Below are 19,489 nucleotides of genomic sequence, written 5' to 3'. Positions count from 1 at the left end.
TCTTCTGTTTCTTGCCATGTTCTTCTACATTTCCATTTCCATGACCTTGTACATTGTTTTGATGCCATGATCTTGTACATTGTTCCACACTGCCATGATCTTGTGCATTGTTCTGATGTCTTTGTCCAAATAATGACAAGGCCGTTAAGTTGTACTGCGACACGATGGTGAGGGGCTGGCATCCTCCACCCAAGTACCAGATCTTACTCCCCTTGAACCACGGACCAAGGGGCTGAAGCCAGTAGTGCCAGGTAGGATAGCAGCAGCGGCGGTCCCATTGCACACCCATGGGCGTCAGCCAAAGGTCAGGCATATCCCCAGAGCCTTGATTCCTCGCTGGTACTATGTCGAAGTGGACACCAATGACTTGCACATGCTCGTTGTTGCACCGATGTTTTAGCAGTGGCGGTGTCTGCTTGGTGCTAGAGTGACGAATGGGTGTAGGGCGCCTATCACGGCGTCTAGATGATGTTGGGAAGGAACTGGCCAAAGATCTCAACAAGTACGATTTCCAGTGAAATTGTGGAGTTCAGGATTGAGACCTTTCGCCTGAAGATGACGATCAACAAGACTAACAGCTTTACCACCAGGAAGTACACCTACCCTTACCATGGCTAGGCAGCTGCCGACGAGAAAGCCTGCTTCTTATGTATGTCTATATGTAGTAATAGTAGTAGCGGTTTATCACGGTGAACTAATGAACTTAATTATGAACCGATGTGGTGGTTTTTGTTCAGGGGTTCGGTCCCTTATGTTCCCGGGGCATGGGATGCCCCTATTGGCTTTTGATCAAGGGCGTTAACGTGAACCTTTGGTTTATGCAGTATTATGTGTGCTATCTTCTACTAATATGATGCTACCTGTTTGAGTGAATGCTTATGTGTGGTATGTAAGTGGTATATGGTGTTGCTTAGATTTGTGATGTTAATATCACCAAACTTGAAGTAGGTAACCAGATCGGAGATTTGATAGCACTCAGAATAGCATTATATGCAGTCAAACAAACAACGTGCTGAATTGTACCAAAACTCAATGCAGTCATCCAAACGAAACGCAAAATAGGCCCAAACTGCGTTTACACCCATGCTGCAGCCAAAACTTAAAAACAGAAAAAGAAATACATGCTAGCAACCAAACACGTCCTAGCAGCTAGCATGAACATGTAGGTCGCTTACAGCATGCACCATGGGGCATGGGCAACTGATCTCTAAGAGCATCTTCACCGGCGAGCCTCAAATTGTAGCAGACAACGATTTAGGGATTTTAGAGAGAGAAACTGCTCACACCGACGCTCCCAATAAAAATTCACGTCATCTCGAGTCCAATGAAATAGCCAGCTACCCCAAAGGAACATTATGGGAAGGGAACACTATGGAAAGGGATGCTATCGTGGGCGCCTGCACGAACAGCCCCCAATACATAGCCGGCATGTATTTGTTTTTGGATACTGCTACCGGTGGAGATCTCTAAACCGGCCCATTTCATCAAGGAAAATGCTCCGTATCAGCCGACCGATCGGTGCAAAAACATCGGTCGTGGGCCTCTGTCGTCCTCCCGCGTGGGGGCCACCCACGTGCTGCGCGGACAACCCCATCCAAGCTCACAGGCCGGTTTAATACGTGCATTCATCCAAACGGGCCCGTTGAGTTTTGGCTTCATTAGCAGCGTTTGCACTTATGAATTAGCTGGATTTTTGTTGTTAATTATTGTAGTAAATGGATAATATTTCTGTTAGATTTTGCTGTTCACTATTTGTTGTGAATAGCCAAGTGATTTTTTTCTTTCTATTTGTTGTTGCTAATATCCAACTGATTTTTTTTGTTGTAATTAGCTGTGACTTTTGTAAAAAATAGTTAATGATTTTTGTTATAATTCAATCTGTATCAAATTAGTTGTTACTCAACCATTTTAAATTATTTGCAAACATATGAATTTTGTTGTATTAGTCTACAAGTTTTGGTGAATTTGTTGGCTACTTTTATTGTAAATCAATTTGCAGCAAAAAAATGTTGGTTTCACCACTTTGTTATAATTTTATTTTTTGATATGTTTTGCGATCTTTTTGTTGTAATAGTATATATTTTTTGGACATGGGGTAATAATTTTTGTTGTAAATCAATATGCAGAAAAATTGTTGGTTTAATCACTTTATTGTAACTTTTTTTTTCAGATGTCGGGACATTTTGTTGTGATAATTAACATTTTGTTGTATACACTGGTGAATTCTTTTTGTTGTAATAAGGTAGCATATTTGTTGTAAATATTGAGAAAGACAGAGTCAAAGTTATATAGCCTTTCGGTTTAAGTGGAGACAACAGCGGGTTGATTTTGCAAGAACTGAGAGGGTCAAACTACAAAAATGTGTAGCATCTGGTTCTGAGGAACTTAGGACTGCGGGTTGATTTTGCAAGAACCGAGGATCAAACTGCAAAACTGTGTTGCATCTGGTTCCGGACATTAGATGTCCCATCCAATGGCCAGGAGGACATCTCAAAAAAAAATGGCTAGGAGGACAACCGATTTAGGGCAAACTATCTGCCCACCGACGCCTAGCATCCGCCTTTCATCAAGAGGGACGGAACAACAACCAATAAGGCAATACACGCACAAAAAACAATGCATCCCACTGACAGGAATGCTCATTGCAAATTATTAGCATCATACACAAACAGGTGCCGTTTCGGCAGTCCATACTACTTGCCACAAGCCTAAGCATCACCACAGGAATGGCGGCAGCTAAACCGCCTCCAAGCTAAACCAGAGATACCAGAGCAGCAACAACAGAACGAGTGTCAGTCAAACACGACAGCGTACTAACTAACAACTACACTCCCCAAATCTTACAGTTTACACAGCATCTGACCGAATTGCTGGTCACCACAAACACACATAAGCCAAGGATGATTTGCCAGGGGCCGCCGCCCCCCTCAAGCGCCCCCTCAAGCGCGATAATGGAAATCGCCGGAGGGCAAGCTGTGGTCGTGCTTCGAGAACATGCCACCGTTTGCGGGGACGCCGGTGTGGCCAGGCCTCGCCATAGCGGCACCACCACCTCCGGAAGCCTCGGACTTCTCCTTCGCGTTGAGGAATCGCCCTCCTGTTCCCCGAGCCCTCTTCATCGCGTGCTGGTGCCGGGATTCATGGAGGTACGGCTGAACAAAGGCATGGACGTTATGTTGGGAGCGTGTGCACGCTAAGATTTGTACATGGAAAGAAAGCAAAAGAAAGAAACGAAGGACCAATGGACCCGTAAAATACCTTGCGACTCTTCACCAGCTTATTTTCAGCCTCTAACTTTGCACGGAGCTGTCGCCTTCGGAGAATGGCATGGTACTGCTTCGCATTTACATAGATTGGCTCTTCGGCAGCAGCTGGTTCAATTGGTAGTGGCACTCGAGCGGACGGTACCATACCAACCATCTGGGGGTGCATCTATTTTAATTATTGCATTAGATGCAGATGAGTTAGTAACATTGAAACACAAGAATTAAACCTAATAGAATTTTGTGCAATTAAACACAATCATGTTTAGTTCTGTCTCAACAGCTATTCCAATTAGCTGCTGCAAAATACCTAGAGCGCATGCTTACACATAGAAAGCCCAAACAGCTGTACAAGGTAAAGATGTGACAGGGATGGCGATGTGATCACTTCTCGATCCAAATAAGCATTTCCTCAAACAAAAAATATCAAAATAAGCTGCAGCCACCACTATGCAGCCGAGCTTTGAAATTTTGACTTTAGGTGAAATTGGTGTGATTGAGCACAATCATGCTTAGTTCTGTCTCAACACCCATTCCAGTTAGCCGCTGCAAAATACCTAGAGCGTATGCTTGCACATAAAATCCCAAACAGAAGCACAAGGTAAATCTTCGACAGGGATGGTGATGTGATCACTTCTCAATCAAAATAAGCTTTTCCTCAAAAGAAAATCAAAATAAGCTGCAACCGCCACTATGCAGCCAGACATTCAAAATTTGACTTCAGGTGAAATTGGTGTGATTGAGCACAACCATGTTTAGTTCTGTCTCAGCACCCATTCCATTTCGCCGCTACAAACTTCCTAGAGTGTATGCTTGCACACAAAAGTCCAAACAGTAGCACAAGGTAAATCTGGGACAGGGATGGCGATGTCATCACTTCTCAAATCAAATAAGTCGCGGCTGCCAGTATTCTGCTCACCATTACAACTTTGGCTTTAGGTCAGAGTAGTGTAATTAGAACAATCATGTTTAGTTCTATCTCAGCAGTCATTCCAATTAACTGCTGCAAAATATCTAGATCACATTCTTGCACTAATAAATCCAAACAGTTGCAGAAGGAAAATAAGGCACATGCTTGAAATTTTGGATGTAGGTCAAATTGGTGTAATTAAACGCAACCATGTTCTGTTCTTCATCAACAGTCATTCCAATTAGCCGCTGCAAAATACCTAAAGCGCATACATCTATATAAAAAACCCAAACAGTAGTAGAAGGTAAATAAGCTACATTGTCAAGCACAACAGAAATAATTAAGGCTAGAACATAAAATAGATGAAATTAGTGAAAGAACAGGATGGATAGCATAAATATCACTCACAATAGCATGTGAGCCATAAGCCGTCATTGCACTACCATAGAAAGGGTCAGCATACGGGTATGGCATGGCCTGAAAAGGTAAACATCTTGCAGAATTCACATACTTGCCTTAACAAGCAATTGAAATTAAAAAATTAGTGAATGTGTGAGCAACACAACCAAGACTTACAAAGGGATGAGCGCGGTCAGGCTTTGGCTGTGTGTATGCTGTATCTGTATTGCCCAGAGATAAAGCCGACATCATCTTGCCTTCATCACTCTTCGTGTAACCATTTCGATTACCTAGTATTAGTGCAAGGAGAAAACCAATGTAATATGAGAGCTGCAACCATCAATATCCCCCTTCTCATTACTATTTGGATACTGTTCTTTCTTTATTTGCAGGACAGAAGATATTACAAGATTGTGACTAATTCAGGAAAAACATATTTGGCGTGTCTAGTGCGAACCAGATTGGCCATTCTGCTCATTAAGGCTTCCTTCGCTCATTCCGGACACTTCTCGAGGAGAATCACTAGCTGACGAGTCGTAATTGGGTACTTGATGACCAAACTGAATCATGATCGTGCCATTCTCTGCCAGAAGATCACAGAAGCCGTTATAACTCTAATTGCAGGGAACCAGTATAGATCAGAGAGACAGTCAAGCAGGAGAGTGGAACTGGCAACACTGGAATTGAACAATACCATGCATATTTTCCTTGTGTCTCATCGCATGGGCTCTACTCTGCTTTTCAGTTCAATCTGTCCATATAAGTAGGCGGCAGGTCAGTCACAACAACACTGCAACAGAATAAAACTATTTTGAAGATAGACAGAACAAGAGATTAGCAACAGATATGTCTACTGCCAAGTAATATAGAACGCTGAAACATGAAGGGATACTAGAATTGTTCGCTGTAAAAAAAAAAAAAAAAAACTAGAGCTGTTCATGTTCAGTTAAAGAGCTTCAGCCACACAACATGCGGCCAGTAGTGGCCCGTTAAATTCACAAAAGTTGGCGATGACGCACATGTCAAATGTTGTTGTACTGATCCATGTATCTGCTGGTACAGCTCTAAATTCCACATCAGCACTTTGCATCAAACCGGGCACCTCAATCGGAAATTCTAAACGTGACCTGCAGGATCTGCTAGTTCCCGGACTAGAAAAATCCGAATTGCCCATTCATAAACCCAGGGACTCTCCCCCACTGACAGCTGTTAAATTTTCAGCCAGCAATCATGATCAACCGAAACACTAGATTTAGTGAACTGAGCTGCAGATCACAGGTTCAGAGCTGACTTTCCATCTGAATCCTCCAACACCGAGATTTCAGTTCGCCTAAGTGATAGTACCAAGTTTTTAACTAGTAATAAATTCTACTTCAACAAAACAGAAGAGCAACTAGTAAAAGTTATGGACGCACAAGGCCAGCCACACTGCCGCAACCACCGGCTCACTTCAGCCCAGGAATGCCTCCGCACCAAATCCTGAGCCGAAACCAAATCAAACACCGAGAAACCCGGCAGATCCAGCAAGATACCCCGAGGAAACGGTCAGCAATGGCAAGAAGAGAGCTCCTGCGCGGCCCGGCGAAGAAATAGGAGAAGCGAGCGAGAGGAGAGGAGAGGGTGAGGGGGAGAGAGAGGAGGCAACCTGCGAGATGATGCGACGGGAGGGAGCATGTCCCCTTTCCGGCAACCCCTCCCTCCTCTCTCCCCCTTGCTTCGCCTCTTCCGCACGACCGCAACTTGCTTCTCTCTTCTGCAAGTCTCCGCCCCTCTCTCTCTCTCTCCACTGTGATCTCCTCTCTCTCTTGTTGCCTGGGGGTACTATTTTCTGTTGGCTTTATCTTTCCCTCCATCTGTCCACTCACCTACCAGATTAATAAAATACTGATGGATAAAGCAAAGGGCTGTTAACCGGCAAGAAAATTGTCTCGGTGAACTGAGAAAAAAAAGGCAAAAACATTTTAACACTAGCTCGAGTTTTGGTTAGCAGTAGAGTCTTTGAATCGGAATCGAATTCTCTGTTTCAGGCAAAGTTGCTGCAAGAGATTAAACTGCAGCCATTGTTGCAGGACATGTTCACTCATTGTTGCAGGCTTAGTAAATGGAGTAGCGAAGTCAGTTAACGTGGCACGCCACATCACTTACCGTGTCAAGTTGGCAACCATGCTTTACTTATATCCCAATTTTACCATCTCGACGAAAGATCAACTGAGGTGACAGCAATCTCTCTCTTTTTTTTTGCGGGGAGGTGACAGCAATCTTAGTAAATGGACAGAAAATGGGGAGGTGGACTAGTCGCCCAGAGGATGGCATAAGGGCATCTCCAGCGGCGCGACGCAAACGGACGCTGAGCGACCGTTTGTGTCCGCCTGATCGAAAATGCGTCGTGCACCACCTCCAGCGGCGCGACGCAAAGTGACAGGGCCATCCGCGGAGACGCAAACCAGGTTTGCGTCTCGGCGGACGCTGCGCGGACGCGCAAAGTGTCCGCTCGCGTCTCTACCGGGGCCGCCTGGCAGCGAGTCTGCACCGAGGTCACCGCTTCGGCGGTCAGCGCTTTCGCGTCTGGGCCGCAGGCTTCGCCATCAATGGCGCGGCTGCCTGTTCTGCGCGCGCATTGGCGGGCGGCGGCTGGGCTTCTGCGCCGACTTCAATGGCATCGTATCCCGCGCGCGGCCGCCCTTAAATGTCCACCGGCCGCGTCGCTCCTTCACCCACACCACGCCTCCACTCGCACCACCACCGCCGCAGCGCCATGGGGAAGAAAAACGACTTCGAGGCCTCTGGCAGCGGCACCAAGAACATCCCGCTCCCCGTCACGGTGGGGAGGCTCATGCACGGCAAATGGATGTCGTGCGACGACGCTGATCCGGCGTCGTACTGGCGGCGGCGGCTCACCCGCCCGGTGCCCATCCCTCCAGTACCTGCGCGTGAGCCTGATCGGACGGCGGAGATCCGGCGCAGGAGGCGGTATCTGCCGGCGGACCTCCGCGACGATCCGGCGTACGCCATCGACTCGGAGCTTTGGCGTACGTACCGGGCCTGTCAGCGGATGAAGCACTTCGACAGGCGCTCCTGGAGTCGGCGGCGCCTCCGCCACCGCCGGCACGCCGCAGCGGTGGGCGCCTCCACCGCCGCCACGGCCGCAGATCGGGCGCCTCAACCGCCGCCACGGCCCGCAGTTCGGCGCTTTCACCGCCGCCACAGCCGCGGCTGGCGCCTCCACCGCCGCCACGGCCCGCGATCGGGCGCCTCCACCGCCGCCACAGCCACAGCACTGGGCGCCTCCACCGCTGCCACAGCCGCAGCCTCCTCAACCTCGAGCACCGGCGGCGGCGTGCCCGGCGTACGCTCCCCCGGATGGCAACTGGCCTTGGGTCATACCGGAGCTCATCGTGCTCGACAGCGACAAGGAGCAGCACAACGACGAGGATCAGCACAGCGACGAGGAGCAGTAGGCGTTTAGGTTTATTTTTTATGTTTTAAGTATGTAAACTATGTTTCATGTTTAAAAAAATGATTCGTCCTACAAAAATGGGTCGTGCCGCTGGAGCCACCCCCGACGCAAATGGACGCGCGGTCGATTTCGACCAAAAGGGTCGACGCAAACGGACGCGCGCGGACGCTAAAATGCGTCGCGAGATGCCCTAAGAAAATGGCCCGTAAGGGCTGATACGTCTCCGACGTATCGATAATTTCTTATGTTTCATGCTTGTTTTATGACAATACCTACATGTTTTATACATACTTTATGATGATTTTATGCGTTTTCCGGAACTAACCTATTGACGAGATGCCGAAGTGCCAGTTCCTGTTTTCTGCTGTTTTTGGTTTCAGAAATCCTAGTAAGGAAATATTCTCGGAATTGGACGAAATCAACGCCCAAGATCTTAAAATCCCACGAAGCTTCCAGAACACCCGAGAGCCACCAGAGGAGGGCCCTGTGGGCCCCAGATGACAGGCCGGCGCGGCCAGGGGGTGGGCCGCGCCCCCCTACTGTGTCGCCGCCTCGTCGACCTTCCGACTCCGCCTCTTCGCCTATATAAAGGTCCCTGACCTAAAACTTCGATACGAAAAAGCCACGGTACGAGAAACCTTCCAGAGCCGCCGCCATCGCGAAGCCAAGATCTGGGGGACAGGAGTCTCTGTTCCGGCACGCTGCCGGGACGGGGAAGTGCCCCCGGAAGGCTTCTCCATCGACACTGCTGCCATCTCCACCGCCATCTTCATCACCGCTGCTGTCTCCCATGAGGAGGGAGTAGTTCTCCATCGAGGCTAAGGGCTGTACCGGTAGCTATGTGGTTAATCTCTCTCCTATGTACTTCAATACAATGATCTCATGAGCTGCCTTACATGATTGAGATTCATATGATGATGCTTGTAATCTAGATGTCATTATGCTAGTCAAGTGGATTTTACTTATGTGATCTCCGGATACTCCTTGTCCCACGTGTGTAAAGGTGACAGTGTGTGCACCGTGTGGGTCTCTTAGGCTATATTTCACAGAATACTTATTCACTGTTATGAATAGCATAGTGAAGTGCTTATTTATATCCCTTTATGATTGCAATGTGTTTTGTATCACTATTCATCTATGTGCTACTCTAGTGATGTTATTAAAGTAGTCTATTCCTCCTGCACAGTGTAATGGTGACAGTGTGTGCATCGTGTAGTACTTGGCGTAGGTTATGATTGTAATCTCTTGTAGATTACGAAGTTAATTATTGCTATGATAGTATTGATGTGATCTATGCCTCCTTCATAGTGTGATGGTGACAGTGTGCGTGCTATGTTAGTACTTGGTATAGTTGTGTTGATCTATCATGCACTCTAAGGTTATTTAAATATGAATATCGAATATTGTGGAGCTTGTTAACTCCGGCATTGAGGGTTCGTGTAATCATACACAATTAGTGGTGTTCATCATCCAACAAGAGAGTGTAGAGTAGAGCATTCATCTATTTATTCTGTTATGTGATCAATGTTGAGAGTGTCCACTAGTGAAAGTATACTCCCTAGGCCTTGTTCCCAAATACTGCAATCATCGCTTGTTTACTGTTTTACTGCATCTGTACTGCCTGCAATATTACTACCATCAACCACACGCCAGTTGTAGCTTCAAGCTATTTTCTGGTGCCGTTACTACTGCTCATATACATTCATACCACTTGTATTTCACTATCTCTTCGCCGAACTAGTGCACCTATACATCTGACAAGTGTATTAGGTGTGTTGGGGACACAAGAGACTTCTTGCTTTGTGGTTGCAGGGTTGCATGAGAGGGATATCTTTGACCTCTTCCTCCCTGAGTTCGATAAACCTTGGGTGATCCACTTAAGGGAAAACTTGCTGCTGTTCTACAAACCTCTGCTCTTGGAGGCCCAACACTGTCTACAAGAATAAAAGCACCCGTAGACATCAAGCACTTTTCTGGCGCCGTTGCCGGGGAGGAAAGGTAAAAGGTACTCACACTCCGGATCTCGGCTACTAAGCTATTTTCCGGCGCCGTTGTAAGTACTCGAAGCTATTTCCTTTAGATCCTGCAATTGCATCTTTTTGTTTCTTATTTATCACTAGTTTGGCATAATGGAAAGCAACATGGAGCTTTTTAATCTTTTTCCTGAGTTAAGACATGGATGGTTTGATGCGAAAATTAAAAAAACCCATGGAACATATTAGTATGAACACTTTGAATACCATTGTTGCTAATGATATGGAAAATTCTAAGCTTGGGGAAGCTGGCTTTGATGAGCATGAATTTTTTAGTCCCCCAAGCATTGAGGAGAAAACTTACTTTGATGATACTTTGCCTCCTATTTATGATGATTATAATGATAGTAGTATTTTAGTACCGCCTGTTATGGAGGATAAATTTGATTATGATTACAATATGCCTCCTATATTTGATGATGAGAATAATAATGATAGCTACTTTGTTGAATTTGCTCCCACTACAACTACTAAAATTGATTATGCTTATGTGGAGAGTAATAATTTTATGCATGAGACTCATGATAAGAATGCTTTATGTGATAGTTATATTGTTGAGTTTGCTCATGATGCCACTGGATATTATTATGAGAGAGGAAAATATGGTTGTAGAAATTTTCATGTTACTAAAACACCTCTCTATATGCTGAAATTTTTGAAGTTACACTTGTTTTATCTATCTATGCTTGTTGCATTATGCTTCATGAACTTGTTTATTTACAAGATTCCTATGCATAGGAAGCATGTTAGACTTAAATGTGTTTTGAATTTGCTTCTTGATGCTCTCTTTTGCTTCAACTCTCATCTTTATGAGTGCATCATTTAAATTGCTGAGCCCATCTTAATGGCTATAAAGAAAGCACTTCTTGGGAGATAACCCATGTGTTTATTTTACTACAGTACTTTTGTTTTATATTTGAGTCTTGGAAGTTGTTACTACTGTAGCAACCTCTCCTTATCTTAGTTTTGTTGCATTGTTGTGCCAAGTAAAGTCTTTGATAGTAAGGTTCATACTAGATTTGGATTACTGCGCAGAAACAGATTTCTTGCTGTCACGAATCTGGGCCTAATTCTCTGTAGGTAACTCAGAAAATTATGCCAATTTACGTGAGTGATCCTCAGATATGTACGCAACTTTCATTCAGTTTGAGCATTTTCATTTGAGCAAGTCTGGTGCCTCTTTAAAATTCGTCTTTACGGACTGTTCTGTTTTGACAGATTTTGCCTTTTATTTCGCATTGCCTCTTTTACTATGTGGGATGGATTTCTTTGTTTCATTGACTTCCAGTAGCTTTAGGCAATGTCCAGAAGTGTTAAGAATGATTGTGTCACCTCTGAACATGTGAGTTTTTGATTATGCACTAACCCTCTAATGAGTTTGTTTCGAGTTTGGTGTGGAGGAAGTTTTCAAGGATCAAGAGAGGAGGATGATACAATATGATCAAGAAGAGTGAAAGCTCTAAGCTTGGGGATGCCCCGGTGGTTCATCCCTGCATATTTCAAGAAGACTCAAGCATCTAAGCTTGGGGATGCCCAAGGCATCCCCTTCTTCATCGACAACATTAGCAGGTTCCTCCCTTGAAACTATATTTTTATTCGGTCACATCTTATGTACTTTACTTGGAGCGTCTGTTTGTTTCTATTTTTGTTTTTGTTTAAATAAATGCTTGTGTGGGAGAGAGACATGCTCCGCTGGTTCATATGAACACATGTGTTCTTAGCTTTTAATTTTCATGGCGAAGGTTGAAACTGTTTCGTTAATTGTTATATGGTTGGAAACGGGAAATGCTACATGTAGTAATTGGTATGATGTCTTGAATAACTTGATAATTGGCAATTGTTGTGCTCATATAGATTATGTCTAAGCTCTTGCATCATATACTTTGCACCTATTAGTGAAGAAATACATAGAGCTTGCTTAAATTTGGTTTGCATGATTGGTCTCTCTAAGGTCTAGATATTTTCTAGTAAGGGTCGAACAACAAGGAAGACGGTGTAGAGTCTTATAATGGTTGCAATATGTTTTTATGTGAGTTTTGCTGTACCGGTTCATACTTGTGTTTGTTTCAAATAGTCTTGCTAGCCTAAGCCTTGTATCGAGAGGGAATACTTCTCATGCATCCAAAATCCTTGAGCCAAATACTATGTCATTTGTGTCCACCATACCTACCTACTACATGGTATTTCTCCGCCCTTCCAAAGTAAATTGCTTGAGTGCTATCTTTAAACACTTCAAAAGTTATTACCTCTTATTTGTGTCAATGTTTTATAGCTCATGAGGAAGTATGTGGTGTTTATCTTTCAATCTTGTTGGGCAACTTTCACCACTGGACTAGTGACTTCATCCGCTTATCCAATAATTTTGCAAAAAGAGCTGGCAATGGGATTCCCAGTCCCAAATTAATTAACCTTCATAATTTTACAAAAAATAGACACTCCTCCATGGTATGTGATTGTTGGACGGCACCCGAGGATTCGGTTAGCCATGGCTTGAGAAAGCAAAGGTGGGGAGGAGTGTCATCTAAATAAAACTAAAATAAAAAGGCACCCCTTCATGGTATGAGATTGTTGGCAGGCACCCGAGGGTTCGGTTAGCCATGGTTTGTGAAAGTAAAGGTTGGAAGGAGTGCCACCCAAAAATCAAAATGTTTCATGGGAGCCGCTCTTTGAAGGTCTGTCTGGCAAGGGGGTTAGAGTGCCCACTACCATTCGTTGACAACAACAAACACCTCTCAAAATTTTACTTTTATGCTCTCTTTATGTTTTCGAAATGAAAGCTCTAGCACAAATATAGCAATCAATGCTTCCCTCTGCGAAGGGCCTTTCTTCTACTTTTATGTTGAGTCAGTTTACCCATTTCCTTCTATCTTAGAAGCAAACACTTGTGTGAACTGTGCATTGATTCCTACATACTTGCATATTGCACTTATTATATTACTTTATGTTGACAATATCCATGAGATATACATGTTACAAGTTGAAAGCAACCGCTGAAACTTAATCTTCCTTTGTGTTGCTTCAATGCCTTTACTTTGAAAATATTGCTTTACGAGGTAACTCTTATGCAAGACTTATTGATGCTTGTCTTGAAAGTACTATTCATGAAAAGTCTTTGCTATATGATTCAGTTGTTTAACCATTGTCTTTACCATTGCTTTGAATCGCTGCATTCATCTCATATGCTTTACAATAGTATGATTAAGATCATGTTGGTAGCATGTCACTTCAGAAATTATCTTTGTTATTGTTTACCTACTCGGGGACGAGTAGGAACTAAGCTTGGGGATGCTGATACGTCTCCGACGTATCGATAATTTCTTATGTTCCATGCTTATTTTATGACAATACGTACATGTTTTATACATACTTTATGATGATTTTATGCGTTTTCTGGAACTAACCTATTGACGAGATGCCGAAGTGCCAGTTCCTGTTTTCTGCTGTTTTTGGTTTCAGAAATCCTAGTAAGGAAATATTCTCGGAATTGGACGAAATCAACGCCCAAGATCTTAAAATCCCACGAAGCTTCCAGAACACCCGAGAGCCACCAGAGGAGGGCCCTGTGGGCCCCAGATGACAGGCCGGCGCGGCCAGGGGGTGGGCCGCGCCCCCCCTACAGTGTCGCCGCCTCGTCGACCTTCCGACTCCGCCTCTTCGCCTATATAAAGGTCCCTGACCTAAAACTTCGATACGAAAAAGCCACGGTACGAGAAACCTTCCAGAGCCGCCGCCATCGCGAAGCCAAGATCTGGGGGACAGGAGTCTCTGTTCCGGCACGCTGCCGGGACAGGGAAGTGCCCCCGGAAGGCTTCTCCATCGACACCGCTGCCATCTCCACCGCCATCTTCATCACTGCTGCTGTCTCCCATGAGGAGGGAGTAGTTCTCCATCGAGGCTAAGGGCTGTACCGGTAGCTATGTGGTTAATCTCTCTCCTATGTACTTCAATACAATGATCTCATGAGCTGCCTTACATGATTGAGATTCATATGATGATGCTTGTAATCTAGATGCCATTATGCTAGTCAAGTGGATTTTACTTATGTGATCTCCGGAGACTCCTTATCCCACGTGTGTAAAGGTGACAGTGTGTGCACCGTGTGGGTCTCTTAGGCTATATTTCACAGAATACTTATTCACTGTTATGAATAGCATAGTGAAGTGCTTATTTATATCCCTTTATGATTGCAATGTGTTTTGTATCACTATTTATCTATGTGCTACTCTAGTGATGTTATTAAAGTAGTCTATTCCTCCTGCACGGTGTAATGGTGACAGTGTGTGCATCGTGTAGTACTTGGCGTAGGTTATGATTGTAATCTCTTGTAGATTACGAAGTTAATTATTGCTATGATAGTATTGATGTGATCTATGCCTCCTTCATAGTGTGATGGTGACAGTGTGCGTGCTATGTTAGTACTTGGTATAGTTGTGTTGATCTATCATGCACTCTAAGGTTATTTAAATATGAATATCGAATATTGTGGAGCTTGTTAACTCCGGCATTGAGGTTTCGTGTAATCCTACACAATTAGTGGTGTTCATCATCCAACAAGAGAGTGTAGAGTAGAGTATTTATCTATTTATTCTGTTATGTGATCAATATTGAGAGTGTCCACTAGTGAAAGTATAATCCCTAGGCCTTGTTCCCAAATACTGCAATCATCGCTTGTTTACTGTTTTACTACATCTGTACTGCCTGCAATATTACCACCATCAACCACACGCCAGTTGGAGCATCAAGCTATTTTCTGGTGCCGTTACTACTGCTCATATACATTCATACCACTTGTATTTCACTATCTCTTCGCCGAACTAGTGCACCTATACATCTGACAAGTGTATTAGGTGTGTTGGGAACACAAGAGACTTCTTGCTTTGTGGTTGCAGGGTTGCATGAGAGGGATATCTTTGACCTCTTCCTCCCTGAGTTCGATAAACCTTGGGTGATCCACTTAAGGGAAAACTTGTTGCTGTTCTACAAACCTCTGCTGTTGGAGGCCCAACACTGTCTACAAGAATAGAAGCACCCGTAGACATCAAGCACTTTTCTGGCGCCGTTGGCGGGGAGGAAAGGTAAAAGGTACTCACACTCCGGATCTCGGCTACTAAGCTATTTTCCGGCGCCGTTGTAAGTACTCGAAGCTATTTCCTTTAGATCCTGCAGTTGCATCTTTTTGTTTCTTGTTTATCACTAGTTTGGCATAATGGAAAGCAACATGCATGGAGCTTTTTAATATTTTTCCTGAGTTAAGACATGGATGGTTTGATGCGAAAATTAAAAAACCCATGGAACATATTAGTATGAACACTTTGAATACCATTGTTGCTAATGATATGGAAAATTCTAAGCTTGGGGAAGTTGGCTTTGATGAGCATGATATTTTTAGTCCCCCAAGCATTGAGGAGAAAATTTACTTTGATGATACTTTGCCTCCTATTTATGATGATTATAATGATAGTAGTCTTTTAGTACCTCCTGTTATGGAGGATAAATTTGATTATGATTACAATATGCCTCCTATATTTGATGATGAGAATAATAATGATAGCTACTTTGTTGAATTTGCTCCCACTACAACTACTAAAATTGATTATGCTTATGTGGAGAGTAATAATTTTATGCATGAGACTCATGATAAGAATGCTTTATGTGATAGTTATATTGTTGAGTTTGCTCATGATGCCACTGGATATTATTATGAGAGAGGAAAATATGGTTGTAGAAATTTTCATGTTACTAAAACACCTCTCTATATGCTGAAATTTTTGAAGTTACACTTGTTTTATCTATCTATGCTTGTTGCATTATGCTTCATGAACTTGTTTATTTACAAGATTCCTATGCATAGGAAGCATGTTAGACTTAAATGTGTTTTGAATTTGCTTCTTGATGCTCTCTTTTGCTTCAACTCTCATCTTTATGAGTGCATCATTTAAATTGCTGAGCCCATCTTAATGGCTATAAAGAAAGCACTTCTTGGTAGATAACCCATGTGTTTATTTTACTACAATACTTTTGTTTTATATTTGAGTCTTGGAAGTTGTTACTACTGTAGCAACCTCTCCTTATCTTAGTTTTGTTGCATTGTTGTGCCAAGTAAAGTCTTTGATAGTAAGGTTCATACTAGATTTGGATTACTGCGCAGAAACAGATTTCTTGCTGTCACGAATCTGGGCCTAATTCTCTGTAGGTAACTCAGAAAATTATGCCACTTGTATTTCACTATCTCTTCGCCGAACTAGTGCACCTGTACATCTGACAAGTGTATTAGGTGTGTTGGGGACACAAGATACTTCTTGCTTTGTGGTTGCAGGGTTGCATGAGAGGGATATCTTTGACCTCTTCCTCCCTGAGTTCGATAAACCTTGGGTGATCCACTTAAGGGAAAACTTGCTGCTGTTCTACAAACCTCTGCTCTTGGAGGTCCAACACTGTCTACAAGAATAGAAGCACCCGTAGACATCAAGGGCATCTCCAGCGGCGCGACGCAAACGGACGCTGAGCGACCGTTTGTGTCCGCCGTGACCGGAAATGCGTCTGGGGCCTGTTCCAGCGGGGTGACACAAAGTGACCGGGCCGTCCGCGGAGACGCAAACCTTGCCCAAATATGCGCCAGGTTTGGACTCGGCGGACGCTCGGCGGACGCGCAAAGTGTCCGCTCGGTCCTCGCGCAGGCCCGCCTGGCAGCGGCACAACTGCTTCGTCTTCCGCGGTATTACTTCTGGGCGGCGCGCTGCAGCCTTTGCAGGGGCCGCGTTAATGGCGTGCCTTGGCTTCCGCGAGCGTGCGCAGCTAGTAGGCGTTGCACTGGCAGGCCATTGAAGGAGAGATGGCGTCGGAGCCTTAAAGGGACGTTGCCGGCGCCCATTTCCCCGACCCAAACCATTGGCAAAATCCCAGAGTAGCCACCACACCGACGCCATGGGGAAGAAATGCTGGCCGTTCCGGAAGACGAAGAACGACCAGGAGGCTAGCGGCTCGCGTTCCGGTAAGAAAGCACGGGTCGGCCGGTATGTCCGCGTTGACCTCGCTCGGCAGCTATGGGAGGAAAACCGACCGGTACCATGGCCGGACGCGAACTTGCCGGGAGGGGGCTGGTACCTGAACTCACGGCGCGTGCCGGTCCCCCCCCGTGCCGCGCTCGGTCCCAGAGCGGCGGGACGAGGTGCGGCGCCGCCGCGCGGTCTTGCCGCCGGATCTGCGGGAGGATCCAGCGTACGCGCTAAACTCCTACAACTGGATTTCCTTCGGGACGTGGGAGTTCGACGCGTGGCGCCTCGCTGCCTACCTCGCCGACGTAGACTACTTCGAGCGCGAGATCGCCGCCGAAGAAGAAGAGAACGACCACGAGGACGCGGACGAGGATGGCGACGTGACCATGCCGCAGTACGACCACGACGACGGCGGACCGGCGTGGGATCCGGAGACCCAGCCGCCGGACATTTCAGAGGAGGAGGCCATTGCCATGGCACTGGCCAACAGCGAGCAGGACGAGCTCAACGAGCTCGCTCTGTGGGACGGGCTCGCAATCCAGCTCCGCGAGTCAGCGCTCGCGCAGGGGAGGCCGGAGACTCCTCCGGCCACGCCGACGCGTTCCAACGTCCGCGCTCCGCCTGCTGCTCCAGCGTGGGATCCCTGGCCACAGCCTACTGCCCGTGCGGCGGTACTGATACGTCTCCGACGTATCGATAATTTCTTATGTTCCATGCCACATTATTGATGATATCTACATGTTTTATGCATACTTTATGTCATATTTATGCATTTTCCGGAACTAACCTATTGACGAGATGCCAAAGGGCCAGTTGCTGTTTTCTGCTGTTTTTGGTTTCAGAAATCCTAGTAAGGAAATATTCTCGGAATCGGACGAAATCAACGCCCAGCATCTTAGGATTGCATGAAGCTTCCAGAACACCCGAGAGCCGCCAAAGAGGGGCCACAGGGGGCCCACACATGGTGGCGGCGCGGCCCAGGGGGGGCGCGCCGCCCTAGTGTCTGGTGGCCCCAGACCCCTTCTGACGCCGCCTCTTCGCCTATAAGAATCCCCTGACCTAAAACATCGAGACGAAAAAGCCACGGTACGAGAAACCTTCCAGAGCCGCCGCCATCGCGAAGCCAAGATCTGGGGGACAGGAGTCTCTGTTCCGGCACGCCGCCGGGACGGGGAAGTGCCCCCGGAAGGCTTCTCCATCGACACCGCTGCCATCTCCACCGCCATCTTCATCAACGCTGTTGTCTCCCATGAGGAGGGAGTAGTTCTCCATCGAGGCTAAGGGCTGTACCGGTAGCTATGTGGTTAATCTCTCCCCTTTGTACTTCAATACAATAATCTCATGAGCTGCCTTACATGATTGAGATTCATATGAGTTTTGTATCACAATTCATCTATGTGCTACTCTAGTGATGTTATTAAAGTAGTCTATTCCTCCTGCACGGTGTAATGGTGACAGTGTGTGCATCGTGTAGTACTTGGCGTAGGTTATGATTGTGATCTCTTGTAGATTATGAAGTTAACTATTGCTATGATAGTATTGATGTGATCTATTCCTCCTTTCGTAGCGTGAAGGTGACAGTGTGCATGCTATGTTAGTACTTGGTTTGGTTGTGTTGATCTGTCGTGCACTCTAAGGTTATTTAAATATGAACATCGAATATTGTGGAGCTTGTTAACTCCGGCATTGAGGGTTCGTGTAATCCTACACAATTAGTGGTGTTCATCATCCAACAAGAGAGTGTAGAGTATAGCATTTATCTATTTATTCTGTTATGTGATCAATGTTGAGAGTGTCCACTAGTGAAAGTATAATCCCTAGGCCTTGTTCCTAAATACTGTTATCGCTGCTTGTTTACTGTTCTACTGCATCTGTACTGTCCGCAATATTACCACCATCAACCACACACCAGTCCTGGACAGCAAAGCACTTTTCTGGTGCCGTTACTACTGCTCATATATATTCATACCACCTGTATTTCACTATCTCTTCGCCGAACTAGTGCACCTATTAGGTGTGTTGGGGACACAAGAGACTTCTTGCTTTGTGGTTGCAGGGTTGCTTGAGAGGGGTATCTTTGACCTCTTCCTCCCTGAGATCGATAAACCTTGGGTGATCCACTTAAGGGAAACTTGCTGCTGTTCTACAAACCTCTGCTCTTGGAGGCCCAACACTGTCTACAAGAATAGAAGCACCCGTAGACATCAAGCACTTTTCTGGCGCCGTTGCCGGGGAGGAAAGGTAAAAGGCACTTATACTCCGGTTCCAGGTAAAAGTACTTTTCTGGCGCCGTTGCCGGGGAGGAAAGGTAAAAGGTACTCACACTCCGGAACTCGGCTACTAAGCTATTTTCCGGCGCCGTTGTAAGTACTCGAAGCTATTTCCTTTAGATCCTGCAATTGCATCTTTTTGTTTCTTGTTTATCACTAGTT

General features: G+C 45.5%; 1 protein-coding gene across 1 annotated transcript; it reads right to left on the bottom strand.

The window, feature by feature from the left end:
- Positions 1–2,627: 2,627 nt before the first annotated feature.
- On the bottom strand, positions 2,628–6,377 carry LOC127296937 (nuclear transcription factor Y subunit A-6). The gene is made up of 7 exons (XM_051327185.2): positions 6,218–6,377; positions 5,267–5,323; positions 5,030–5,155; positions 4,750–4,862; positions 4,582–4,650; positions 3,259–3,432; positions 2,628–3,152 (listed from the first exon to the last, which is right to left on the bottom strand). The coding sequence occupies exons 2-7, from the start codon at positions 5,289–5,291 to the stop codon at positions 2,940–2,942; spliced, it is 720 nt and encodes a 239-aa protein (XP_051183145.1). The 5' UTR covers positions 5,292–5,323; positions 6,218–6,377; the 3' UTR covers positions 2,628–2,939.
- Positions 6,378–19,489: the final 13,112 nt, after the last annotated feature.

The sequence above is a fragment of the Lolium perenne genome, chromosome 4 (assembly GCF_019359855.2).
Source record: "Lolium perenne isolate Kyuss_39 chromosome 4, Kyuss_2.0, whole genome shotgun sequence".
Taxonomy (NCBI): domain Eukaryota; kingdom Viridiplantae; phylum Streptophyta; class Magnoliopsida; order Poales; family Poaceae; genus Lolium; species Lolium perenne.
Note: the sequence above shows the minus strand (reverse complement) of the source record. Positions and strands in the feature narration are given on the sequence as shown.

Coding starts and splice junctions, on each gene's coding strand:
- LOC127296937 (XM_051327185.2), bottom strand. CDS start 5,291: ATGAGACACAAGGAAAATATGCATG. Junction 5,156..5,266: donor ACACAAGGAAAATATGCATG/GTATTGTTCAAT, acceptor ATCTTCTGGCAG/AGAATGGCACGATCATGATT. Junction 4,651..4,749: donor CTGACCGCGCTCATCCCTTT/GTAAGTCTTGGT, acceptor TTACCTTTTCAG/GCCATGCCATACCCGTATGC.